General features: G+C 37.7%; 2 protein-coding genes across 2 annotated transcripts; both read right to left on the bottom strand.

The window, feature by feature from the left end:
- Positions 1-892: 892 nt before the first annotated feature.
- Positions 893-5952, bottom strand: LOC109064613 (F-box only protein 22-like). Its single transcript, XM_019081658.2, has 7 exons — positions 5752-5952; positions 4500-4632; positions 4291-4375; positions 4097-4201; positions 3841-3993; positions 2681-2846; positions 893-2365 (listed from the first exon to the last, which is right to left on the bottom strand). Exons 1-7 carry the CDS (start codon positions 5880-5882, stop codon positions 1972-1974), a joined length of 1167 nt encoding a protein of 388 aa, XP_018937203.1. The 5' UTR covers positions 5883-5952; the 3' UTR covers positions 893-1971.
- A 1721-nt stretch (positions 5953-7673) lies between these two features.
- On the bottom strand, positions 7674-12861 carry LOC109064614 (tropomyosin alpha-1 chain). The gene is made up of 10 exons (XM_042760029.1): positions 12559-12861; positions 12075-12200; positions 10387-10520; positions 9829-9946; positions 9603-9673; positions 9440-9515; positions 9262-9324; positions 9110-9179; positions 8623-8701; positions 7674-7990 (listed from the first exon to the last, which is right to left on the bottom strand). Exons 1-10 carry the CDS (start codon positions 12670-12672, stop codon positions 7987-7989), a joined length of 855 nt encoding a protein of 284 aa, XP_042615963.1. The 5' UTR covers positions 12673-12861; the 3' UTR covers positions 7674-7986.
- Between the last annotated feature and the right edge of the window lie 487 nt (positions 12862-13348).

The raw sequence follows: 13348 nt of genomic DNA, 5'->3' as shown, positions 1-13348 counted from the left end.
TTATGTCCATATTAGTGTGGGACTGAGGGAATTGTACACTGCAACGCTAAATGGCTTGGGTTTGCATCAGTCCTGAGGCAGCTCGCTATCTGACCACTGCCCCGATAGAGACCTGCTCCGGGCGACCAGGGTACCTAACCACAAGAACAGGAAACAGCCTGTCTGTTGTGATGCGCTTGGCATTGACATCTAATAATACTAACCCACACACTCATATAAAAAAAACAAACAATAAAAAAAACAACTGGAGCTCATCGCCCTGCGTCTAATATCTGTGTGTTAATTTAATATCACGTTCAACACTAATTTAACAGTAAATGATCGATTAATGTTGGGCTTTAGACTTTAAAGATTTAAGTGAATTATCAATTGAATTGGTATTTAGATTTTATTTCTAGATCATTTTGACTGGAATTACCATATAACTCCACTGATCGCTTTCAAGAAACACTTCTGTTGCACGAGAGCGCCATCTACTTGGAAAAAACAAAAACAGAACGCATTGAATTCTTGGACCCTTTTCACATACTGCAAAAATTAATAGCGTCAACCAACTTTGTTTTTTATATTTTCATTTTGAATCAAGTTCATTTGCAATACTATACTGCGAGTTATATTGTCCTGGCAATAAATTACACAATTTGGAAACATTGGAGAGATTGGGTGCCTAAATTTGACATATTTCTCTCTTCCGGCTGCCATAGTTCATTTCTCAATATTTGTTTCCTACCTTAAAAAGTTATGAAAACACAATACTTGATTTTTTTAATTTTGCTGTTGTAATATAGGAACCCAAAAGTTCAATTTTCCATGGCCTTCTATGTCATACAGTTTACTTCCGCGCATGTACACCTGGAAATGTAAAAAGGGTATGGACTGCACCACACTAATCGACAGATGACACAATTTATTTTATTATATACATGATGCAGAACTCATATCTGCACGACCCAGCAGCAGATGAAGAAAAACCAACACATTGCCATGAAAATATTTGACAGTAGTAAAACTTACTTTCCTTGAAGCAAAGTATTATGTATATGATCTGAACAAAGTTGGGAAAAAAGATTTGGCAACAACAGTTTAAATCAACCTTCTAAATACTGCAGCAAATATATCTCTCCACAATGCAGGTAAATAGCCCTTTGAGACTTCACTTATCTGTGATCAACAAAATGTGTTATTTAGCTAGTGAACAGAACAAATGATTAACCTTTAAGAAGAACTCAACTGAATTGATGTATATTGAAATGGAAGATTACCTCGTTAGAATTAAACTGGATTTTTACAGGATTTTGATTGGGACAGGCAGAGTAAATACACTGATATATTACAAAGAAATTCAACTTTTTCCGCTTCTGTCCTTTATTATTCCAATCTAGACACTAAAAACCGCAAGCAAGTCAATTGTTACAGTATACAGATATGTGCCAGATATGCCTTTCATTGTGAATACTCTTCCTGCACTTGCTATTGGACATGGCAAGTGAGGATAGCGGAATTCCCACCAAAGTCCCATAAGCCGTACCAAGGCTGATGAAAGGCTACATCATTAGCCATTCCATCACAATTACCTTTTCATTTTTTATTTTTTTTTTCTTACAAGTGCGTGAATTTTACAAACTATTTGTATAGAAGGCCTGAAGAGAGCCATACAGCCCACAAGAAAACTGTTGACAGATTTAAGCTGTGCTCTACACATAAAAAATAAAAACATTTTAAGTATAAACTGAAGTAAAAGGTCAAGGTTTTAACTTCCCTAATTGTTTTTGTTGTTGCTTTTTAATGCCGAATGTCCCACTGACATCCTGAATTAAGAAGAAAAAAAAGTCAGAGGAAAGAACCTTGGAGAATTATACCTGATCACCATCGGTTAACTTAAACAAGCAGTCGGCATCTGTCCTGAAAACCAAGTTGACAATGGGATTCCTTGTCATTTGCCATGACAACGGTCTCAGTTTTGAGTTTGTGTTAGCCAAAATGCACCAGACTCATGACCGTAGTAAAAGAGTGCTGTAGTCCATCAGCATCTGTCTCGCTCAATGTGTAGCTCTCTTTGACAATACGGTCGCAGCCGATCTCCCCATTGCCAAAGAATCCCAGGAGTGGAATGTTGGAGAAGATCTTCCGGAAAGCGCTGGCCTCCACGTTACGCTGGTTATTGTAGCTGTTGTGGCCACGGCCCACACAGGCAAACATGAAGCCCATGGTGTTTCTCTCTGGGATATTAGCAGCCTTCAGCCGCTGGATAGTGGCCTCTGCTGCTTTCAGGCTGCTTACGTCCTGGTCCACCAGCACTGAGGCGCCCTGGATCTTGGAGCCACTGAAGGTCAGTCCTACTGCACCAAAAGAGCCTGGCGAACAGCTGCAAACAGATAGAACACATACGAACCTCAGAAATGAAGATTATATTTGTAATAATGTCTGAGACAGTAGAGGAAATGGGCTGAGAAATATATATTCCTGTATGTGACAATGAGAAAATGTTAAATTACAACATGCAGAGTAGATCTCTTTTTCACATAGTGGGCAGATGAGGGGGAAAAAAACTGGACAAAAATATAGGGAAGAGGAAGTTTGAAGTCTTGACCATAAAACCTCTACATACAAGATGAGAAAAAATAAATAGAATACAGGAACTAACTTGACTCATCTAAAATCAAGACCTTTCTTTACTTACCAGGTTGTGTTATTGGAAAAGGTCCTCTCAACTTGTCCTCCAACAATAAGTACATTATTTTGAGAAAGAGGTTCAAGAAGCTTTTTAAGAAAGCACCGACCTCCAGCTTTCCAGGTCTCGTAGTCAAACATCAGCACCACCTTTAGATCAGGGTTATTGATCAACCCTGAAAATCAAATACAGAGTATTTTGACATGACTTACCATCCAACCAAACCAATGTCTACATACACTACCATTCAAAAGTTTGGGGTTAGTAAGACTTATTATTATTATTATTGTAACTAATACTTTTGTTCAGCAAAGATTGAGTACAGGAATAAATAAATATAATTTACTGACCCTCATGTCGTTCCAAACCTATATGAGATTCTTTCTTCTGTTAAGAACAAATAATAATACATTTTGAACCTAGCATTTGACGGTACACAGTGACGTCCACCGTAAATACTATGGAAGTCAATGGGTACCATCACCTGTTTAGTTACCAACATTCTTCAAAATATCTTCTTTTGTGTTAAGCTACAGAAAGAAATTCATACAGGTTTGAAATGGAATGAGGTTGAGTAAATGATGACAATTTTAATTTTTGGGTGAACCATCTCTTTAAATTGATCAAAAAGACATTAATATTACAAAAGATTCTATTTCAAATTCCATATTTCAAATTCAAAATGTGCTTCTGAACTTTCTATTTTAAGAATCCTGAAACAAAAGTCTCACGGTTTCCACAAAAATATGAAGCAGCACAACTGTTTTAAACATTGATAATAAGAAATGTTTCATGAAGACAAAATCAGATTTCTGAAGGATCATGTGACACTGAAGTCTGGAGTAATGGCTGCTGAAAATTCAGCTTTGCAATGACAGGAATAAATTACATTTTAAAATATATTAATTTAGAAAACAGTTATTTTAAATTGGAATAATATTTAGCAATATTCTTTTTACTGCATTTTTGATCATTATATATATATATATATATATATATATATATATATATATATATATATATATATATATATATATATATATATATATATATATATAAAATGTATATATAATATATTTATATATTTTTATTCACTGTCTTTTGATGAAAAGATTTGTCTTGAGAAAAAAAAAAACATTGAACCACTTGCTACAATTTAAACAACTCACCTGCTTCCTCCATTGCTGATTCACTGAGGCTCTTTTTGCAGAAGTGAAAAGGCCGGATGGTGACCCCATCCATGGCAGGGAAAAGCAGACTGAAGCCAGCTTCACCCTCTTCGTGCTCTTCTGGGGGGCTGCTGGGTGAACCACTGGGGGTCACTGTAGCACACAGCATAAGAAATTACAGTTACACTGCTGCACTGACCTTACCATCAAACACAGTAATGGCAGAATACAGGGAAAGAGGGACAGTTAGTCTTACCCACAATTCCTGATGCGACGATGCCTATTAAATCACAAGTGCTAGGCAGTAAGCGTCTCAGCTTCTCAACAGGATCTGACTCTACTTCATTCTCAGACTTCCTGGCTGTAGCAAGAATGGATGGAAGGGAACGGGTGAATCTCCTCATCACGATCGAAAGGGCTTTTTAAAATACAAGTAATAAAGTAACTTACCCTTTTTGTGTCTGTAGCTAAAAGGCCAGCTGAAGTTTTCCCCATCCACCATTAAGAGAGCTGTTTGGGGCAGCACATAGATCTTCTGCAGGGAGTCAGAGAAAAGACAAACATTTCAAAAATCTGTAAAGAATATGCTTGTCATTACTAGAGTTAACAACAACTTTAACTTCTCTTTGTGACAAAAAACGCAGCAAAGACCATCAGACCTCCAAGTCTTCTGCCATAGTTCTAAGCAAAACATGCTCCTGGTATATGGATGAGCCAGAGGCAGAGAGCCAGGTCAGTCTCTGCTGCGTCCTCAGGACTCTGCGTGCACAGTTCCTCCACAGCCTGCACACACTACAGAAACAGAAACACTAATATCAACATACAAACAGATATTGATATAAGCATTGTGTATTTTAGTTTTTGTCAGACGTCAGTCTGCAACTGGTTGCTCATATGGAAATACGTAAATGAAGATGGTCACAGTGTTTTGTTGTAATAAATCAATGATTTGTTGTCTAAAAGATATTTAAATATTTTACTAAAATAAGAGAGAATTTTGTGTGGCATGTTGCAGCATATATGCACATATATGCACATATATACTATTACATTATGCATTTCAGTGGTACTGTATATAAAAAAAACTGTAAGATTACTTGCTTTTGATCACATTTTAATTCTCCATTGTTATTATATATGTATTTTTATGGCTATTGTAAAGTTAGGTCTGAAAAAAAAAAAAAAAATCCAAAACTCGATTACCAAAACAGGCAGAAATATTCTTACAAACTCAAACGCAAACAATACTAAATACAGAAAAATACTAAGACACACTGTAGTTTGTATACCGTGAATCATCGTGGTCTACTGTATATAGTAAAGGATAGTTTCATAGTGACAGTAATTGTTGTTAAAAGGTACAATAATAATCTATTCTACGCACCCAATGATCTGAAGCGCAAATCGCTTCTGAAATGTAACAAGTAAAAATATAATTTAAGTTATTCATTGTACGAACCAATGTTTTTCAACTTAAGTTTTGTTCTGGAGCCCTTGGTGTTTGTATTTTACACGATTAGCATCAGCTGACAAACCCAAATAAACCCATCACCTAAAATCAGAAGTTATACCATCCAAACTAATTTATTTGCATTCTGTTTACGAATCTGAGTGACGACTGACATCCAGATGAATATAACCAACTATCGTTAATTAAGATCTTTGGAAGTATTTAAAGTATTTTCTGGCAGCAATGACCGGTGTGTGATCTAGTCTTGAGAAAGAAAAAGCGAAACCAGGAAGATCGGACCAACCTAATCACTCAACAACGTCAACGTAAACGTGTACGTGTACATAAAAATGTTGTTCATTTATAAAATGAGTTTATATAATACCGCTTAAGCTGTGATGGTCTTCTGATTAGCTCAAAGCTAACAGGCTAAAACATCCACACTCAAGTAGCATCATTACCTTGCTATCCGGAGGAGATTTTTAGTCGGGACAAATGTCAAAATCCTCTCCACGACCTCGGCAACATTACTTAGGACATATCCAGCTTTACTTTCCCCCAAGATGTTTGGAGAGGCTGCATTCACTTCCATTTTCACACGAATTCTCTTCTCACATCTGACTCACACGGAGGCGGAACCGGAAGTTGTTTAAAAGTCTCACAGCGAGCACTGGTACAGGCCTCTAACTACACTAAGTTTACTAAAAAAATCTGTCACACACACATCTATCTATCAATCTATCTATCTATCTATCTATCTATCTATCTATCTATCTATCTATCTATCTATCTATCTATCTATCTATCTTTAATTGCGCAACAAGTATGTTCATGCAAGTAACATTTGGCATTTTGAGATTAAATTATTTATTTTTTTCAGTTATATGAATAATTTAGCAAGTTGCAAAAAAAATTAAACATTTGTATTTGTGTACCTGAGTGTTGCGCATTGCATGGATATTAGAAATTGCACATTTTACAGTTTTTCACATTTGCTAAGACACCAAATCCCATTCTCTGAACCAAATTCTCAATAGCCTAAACCAATTTGTCAAATAAATCACTCTTTCTGCAAAACCTTTCAAACAAGTAAAACGCAATTTGCACTGTGGTAAACTTGGCATGCAAAACCCTAAACACAAGAAAGGAAAAGTTCAGCACAACTGCAACACGCTTGCCATCATTTACACACAATAATTCAATAATGCACTGGACACCGTGCTCTCCATTTTTTGATGTAGTGTCTAATGAATGATCTGTATTTTGTATATTATTGACTAATGTGTGTATGATTTGAAAGCTTTGTTTGATTCTGAGTACAGGTGAAATGGTTTTGAAGCCATTGTTTGATTTTGCCAGAAGAGTCAGGAGTTCTGAGAATTTAGTTTGACGACTTGGATTTGTGTTTAAAGTTTTGAGAAAATGAGTGATGGTTTCAAGAAATGTGTCTTAGCAAATCAGAAAAACTGTAAATGTGATAAATCTGAATTGATAGTTTTACAAGTGTATAATTCAGATACTTAATCTAGAAATATTTTTTCTGATTCTAGAAGGATTACTGAAAGAAGTAAATATAGTCTACTCCTACAACACAACACGACTTTGGTAATGATCCAAGGTGTGTTATATAATGCAGAAAGCACTTTCCCCTTTCTATGTCCCCTTTCTCTTGTTGATCTGATTGCTTCTATTGTTCTCATTTGTAAGTCGCTTTGGATAAAAGCGTCTGCTAAATGATTAAATGTAAAAGTAAATGTAAACTTTTCCCTTCATGTAAAATACATTGAAAAGGTTGAGGCTGGTCACCATTTAAAGGAAACAGGTTGCCATGATTTTTTACATTTAAAATATAAGCTTTAGGTTTTGTCACTCTTGCGGATGCAACCCATATACAGGAAATACATAAATTTTTTAATGCCTTTAACCTTGACATAAAAAAGCTCAAGATCTCTAGTATCAACAATAATAGAATAATGAAATTATGGATTATCTGTCTTCACAGATTAATGGTTATTCTGTGTGCAACACAAACAATACAGTGTAATATTCAGTGTACGCCCTGGTTTTCACTCATTCTGTTGTGAGGTTAGAATTCATTGAGTGCTAAACTGAGCTCATGTGAAAGGACCCGGTTTTTCTGGAGCTGTTGATAGAGGGAGTCTGGAGAGGAGAGGAGAGGAGAGGAGAGGAGAGGAGAGGAGAGGAGAGGAGAGGAGAGGAGAGGAGAGGAGAGGAGAGGAGAGGAGAGGAGAGGAGAGGAGAGGAGAGGAGAGGAGAGTGTAAATCTAAGGAGAGATGTTAGTTCCAAAAGCATTTACCTAAAATTAAATGAAATGTGATGGTATGAATAGGAGAATTACAGATGCCAAAGAGAGAAGCAACATAAGGTGATGAGAAGGAGCTTTTTTTGGATTTTATTCAAGCTTCTTGACAATAAATTAAGGACATATGAAATCAAGAGTTAAGACATCTTAAAGAGAGAAAGGAGTGGGGAGCTTACAGAGATGAAAGTTTTATTTTACAGAAAGCAAACAATTTCTGTACAAGTGATGGGACTATAGAACTAAGTGCTCCATCCCCACTGAGAATAGTGCGATGGAGGAAAGCAGCAACAGAGGAAAAATAGAGAAACATGGAGGAAATGAAGGAGTTGCCGCTCAGATGGTGCCCGGAGCCAGAGATGAGATGTAAAAAATTTAACTGTGCAGGGGGAGAAAAAAAAACCAAGTTGAAACAAACAAGAGATGGTGATATTAAACAGTAAAGGGCATGCGAGAGATTTAAAAAGACTGTCGGTATCTCATAAATAAACACACACACATATGCATATATATATTTATATATTGGGTCGATCATGCAACAAGTATGTTCATGCATTTGAGAAAACGATTACATCAGGCATTTTGAGATTAATTTTGTTTTATTTTATTAATATCTAAATAATTTAGCAAGTTGCAAAAATGTAAACATTAATGTTATAAATAAATAACAAAAGAAAAAAATTAGTTGAAACAAACGAGAGATGGTGATATCAAACAACAAAGGGCATGCAAGAGATAAAAAAAAAAGAGTCATCATGCTTTCCAGACGAAAGACAGTGTGTGTTGTTTGGGTGTAATCTCATCTTTTATACATCACTTCATACTTAGTAAATCAACAGAAAGGTTTATGTGAGGCAGACTTTAATCTTAACACTGGGTTCAGTTTAAAATCCTTCATAAAACCTGAAAATTAGATTATACTAACAGACAGAGAAACTGGAAATGTTATTAAACCAAAACACGTGTGCACACTCTCATACACGAAGACGAGGAACAGGGGGCGATAGTTACATGGAGGTCATGTCGTTGAGAGCGTGGTCCAGCTCCTCGCTGATGGCTTTGTACTTGAGTTTCTGAGCATACAATTCATCTAAAGAAGCCAATTAAAGGCCAGAACGGCAGAGGGGTGTTGAGTGGGGAGGAGTGGAAAAGAATGGAGAAACAAAAAATAAGGAAGAAGAAGCAATGCAAACATTGATCGAACAGTGACAAGTGGCCACAGAGAGACAGATAAAAGAAAAGACTTGGAAAACAGTAATTAAACAGAAATGAAATGAAGTGAACTTACCTTCCTTAATCATGAGAAAATACAATTTCACAAATACTTAAACAGTACATTCTAGTGGTGGCGATATGTACCGCTGCTAATTTAAAGGCATATCCTTTAAATCACTATGTAAACTGTTAATTGTAACAGAACTTAAACCTGATATTCCAAGGATGTAACTAAGGATTTGACCCATGTCTAATAGCAACAGTAAGGTACAAGTTGACATACCCTCCAGATCATCAATGGTCTTCTCAAGCTTGGCGACTGATCTCTCAGCGAACTCAGCACGAGTCTCAGCCTGCAACACAGAGAGACGTCAGGCGCTCTTATATATATGCACACACACAGACACACACAAGATGGAAGCTGAATGAACTCACCTCCTTAAGCTTGTCAGTCAAGACCTTGATCTCCTCCTCATATTTGTCCTCCTTAGCAGAGTACTGTAGATGGGAAAGACAGAAGAGAGGATTAATGTGCCGTCTATAAACACCAACACACAAAACAAATATACACAGATGATCATTCACACATAAACACAAACATTCACACACTTACCTTCTCAGCCTGGGCTTCCAGGGACTTCATGTTGTTGGTCACAGTTTTCAACTCCTCCTCCAGTTCAGAGCACTTACTATAAGTGGAAGTCACAGAAAATTTGACACACAGAAGCCAAGAAAAGCAAATATGTTTTAAAAGTATTACATTTGTTTGTTTTTACCTCTCATTGAGCTCAGCACGCTCCTCAGTACGCTCCAGCTCACCCTCAACAATCACCAGCTTACGGGCCACCTGTGAACCATCACAAAGACAACATTATAAGTGTACGTGTGTTTAGCTGTCCAAGGGGAAAGACACTGTTTATGTGAAATTACTTATTCATAATTTTATTGTATTTATCTATTAGACATTATAAGAGTAAAGAAAGAAAGAGAGAGAAAACCGACCTCCTCATACTTGCGGTCGGCCTCCTCAGCAATGTGCTTGGCCTCCTTCAACTGGATCTCCTGCAGCTCCATCTTCTCCTCATCCTTCAGGGCCCTATTCTCAATGACCTTCATGCCTCTGAGAGAGAGAGAGAAAGAGTTTAAATGTTATTATAAATCCCTAAAAATCATGAGACCTATTGCATATGTTTAATAAACTATTAACTTAATTAGATTAACAGCATAAAAAGTAGCTAGTTTTGAAACTTATCATCCCTTAAATTTGGGATTTTGGTTTCTAATGTCAGATGTTTTGGCCTCTACTATATCTAACAATTTAAATTATAAGATATTTTAGACATAGTAGAATCTAATGAACTGATTTTCAGGTCACTGTAATAAAAACAATAATATGCAGGGTTTTTTTGGGGGGGGGGGGGGTTTGAAAAAAAATAATCACATTGTGGTTTTAAATTGTCATTTAGACATGGAAAATAAAACAGAGAAAATGGGAAATGAAAAAAAAAACTATATTTCAGACTTTTTTAAGAGTCTCATGGTCTGTTTTGTGCCACACACCTCTCACTCTCATCAGCAGCCTTCTCAGCCTCCTCCAGCTTCTGCAGAGCAGTGGCCAGACGCTCCTGAGCGCGATCCAACTCCTCCTCAACCAGCTGGATGCGTCTGTTCAGGGAAGCGACGTCGCCCTCAGCCTGCGCACAGACGACAGTAATGAGTTCACAGCGCACTAATACGTCTGGTCTACATTAAGACATGCACATAGATTTAAAGAGCGCTTTCGGGACAAATATCACTAGAACTTATAACGCTGTCGTTTTACATACTATGGTTTTAAACGGGATAAAATCAAGATATACTGACCAATACCTCACAATATCCAAATGCTAGTGTCTATTCATTTTCTGGAAAACATTAAATGAAAGGTACGCGTTGTTTAAAGACAGTTTAATGGAGTGCGCAAAAAGCATCACCGCCCTCTCCATCTATTAAGCACAATCAATTTTTGTGAACTTTCTAACGACGAAAAAATCGAAAACTTCTTATCACGGGGCGTAACGTTTAACTTTGTTGCTCCTACAGATTTTGCGCTCTTTTGGACACTGAATTCAGTGCAACCTGTTAACTGTGTGCTATTGTCTAGTTGTACAGCGCCATCTTGTGAAATGTTGCTGCAATACGAGTCGTGCACAATCTATTTGGAAATCCTTTGCAATTGGGTAATTGTTTCAGTGTGAAACTGGGTATTCTGGGCTTCATTTCGATTGACCACTCGCCCTCTCTCAATAGAGACTTGGATTCCCCGGGAACTACAAATATATTCTGCAAGTAGGCTATATATTATTTTTAAATAGCAAAAAAAAAAAGAAAAGCTTACAGCTTACAGCTTCAAATGCGTTTTGAAAGGTTAAAAGTTGGTCACAAAAGTGCGCTAAATAGATTCAAGTCAAATGGTTACTGATTTGTTTAGAAGTCTGTAATGTTAGCTAACTTCGCTAGGGGCGCCAAAAGCTACTTGGGGTGCCAAGGCGATTTTTATTGGGACTGCGCCCACAAAATTACTGACAGAAATTCTTTCAGAAGTTGCCTCCCTGAAAGTCAGTGAATAATTCTCAGTCTTTTATTATTACAATTATAATATAAATATATAAAAATATGATATATTAAATACAGGCCTAAATCTACATAATAGGCTATTAATATTTTATCATATTGTGTGGTTTGTTATTCATTTATAGTCCTAGCTATTCACAAATATATATATTTTATATTTTAGACAATAGAATTGTTTTCAGTTTATCAAACTAGCTTGATGGATGATCGCTGATCTTAAGTAGCTATCCAGCAAGGATGAGGTGAAATTCTACACGAACCCCTATTAAGACGCTTAGGTGGGAAAACGAACCCCAGCCGCTTTCCTTATAAAGCGCACAGCTAAATTTAACCCGCTGTTTGCATACACTCTCCTGCAACTGTACATATGGCAGCCTGTTTTCCCATCTGCGTCTTGGTATTCGTTCACCACGTGGTGCAAATATGCTTAAGAAAGGCCTGTGTCATTTTTAAAAGACTAAGTTTTTGCAGTTCCCGATAAGGTTTAGTCGGTAAAAACATTGTCCGAAGTACTACGTGATGGTAAATATGAAATCAGGTGTATATAATAAGTTGAACAGACTGTCTGTCTAGCAGGGGTGGGCACAGGTTGCGTGACATCAGACGGGAGACCCCAAGTGCCCATGAATGCTTACATCGGTAGCTTTCTTCTCAGCCAGCTCCAGTTTCTCCTGAGCATCCTTCAGGGCTTCAGAGTATTTGTCCAACTCATCCTCAGTTGCCTTCAGCTTCTTCTGCAGGGCAACCAGGTCATCCTCGAGCTGCAGGAGAAGCACGTGTGTCAATGCACATGGACAGAGACAAGAACAGTTGCCAGCTGCGTTTATAACTATACATTATTTGTTCAGTTAACATCTTTCATGCGTCAGTTAACCATGCAGGCCAATAAAACAGATGGTCTACTGTAGTAGCAAGACATCTGATATGAAAAACAGTTAAAATAGAATTAAAAATAAAATATAAGAGAAAAGAATTAGAAAAGCTTGTTGAAAACAGAATTATGCCATAGGCCACAGCACAATTAGCTGTGAAAATAAAAGCAGACTATGTAGGCTAAAGTCTGATTTATAAAGGTGCAAAGAGCCACCCAGATGCACGAGCGCCCGATTTAAGTCCAACCTGCTTGCTTCTGTCCTCTGCTCCCTTCTTATCGGCCTCAGCCTGCTCTGCTCTGTCCAAGGCATTCTCCTTGTCGAGCTTGAGCATCTGCATCTTCTTCTTGATGGCATCCATGGCTGCGTTTGTGAATGGGTGGTCGAACCAAACACTGGACTGAGAGAGGCGATGAGCGTCTGTGCTGAACTGAACGCTGAGCTGGAGTGCGAGCTGGTCTCGCTGTAGCCTGTCAAATATGTGCCTTCACAGGAGCCTGAGAAGTTCCGCAAGACACCCAATACTTTTTTGGGAACGGCCCTTAGCGGTTCCTCCTGCCTTGCGTCTTTTTTTAAGGATCTGGACGGCGATTCGCCGCCCTCAGACATTTGACCACTGAAATGCCTATATATGGGATCTGAGGGCCAAGACGTCTTACAAGGGGGCCGTGTTCCTATTTCTAACATTCAGAAAATGAGGGAAGAGGAGCAAAACTGTCCGGAAAGCAATTTACACGTTGTCCAATTGATGCAAGACGCTGAATACGCGAGCCCCAACATATGATATAGGGCTGGCTAAATAAAAAGATGATTCCCTCCACCCCATGAGCTCTTCACAAAGAAAAGCATAAGTCTTTACAGAGGAAAAAAAAGCGATTAATTTTATACAGCACACGAGGAGATCATGAAAGTGATTATCTTAAGGGAAGGCGTTACTATCTCTGGGTCAGTCTCGTAACAGAGAGGCATGTCAACGAGTCCCTCAGGCATTGTTCATAATCTTTACGAGATTTAGATACGGTGGCTGTTGAACAGCA

Source organism: Cyprinus carpio, chromosome A7 (genome assembly GCF_018340385.1).
Source record: "Cyprinus carpio isolate SPL01 chromosome A7, ASM1834038v1, whole genome shotgun sequence".
NCBI lineage: Eukaryota > Metazoa > Chordata > Actinopteri > Cypriniformes > Cyprinidae > Cyprinus > Cyprinus carpio.
Note: the sequence above shows the minus strand (reverse complement) of the source record. Positions and strands in the feature narration are given on the sequence as shown.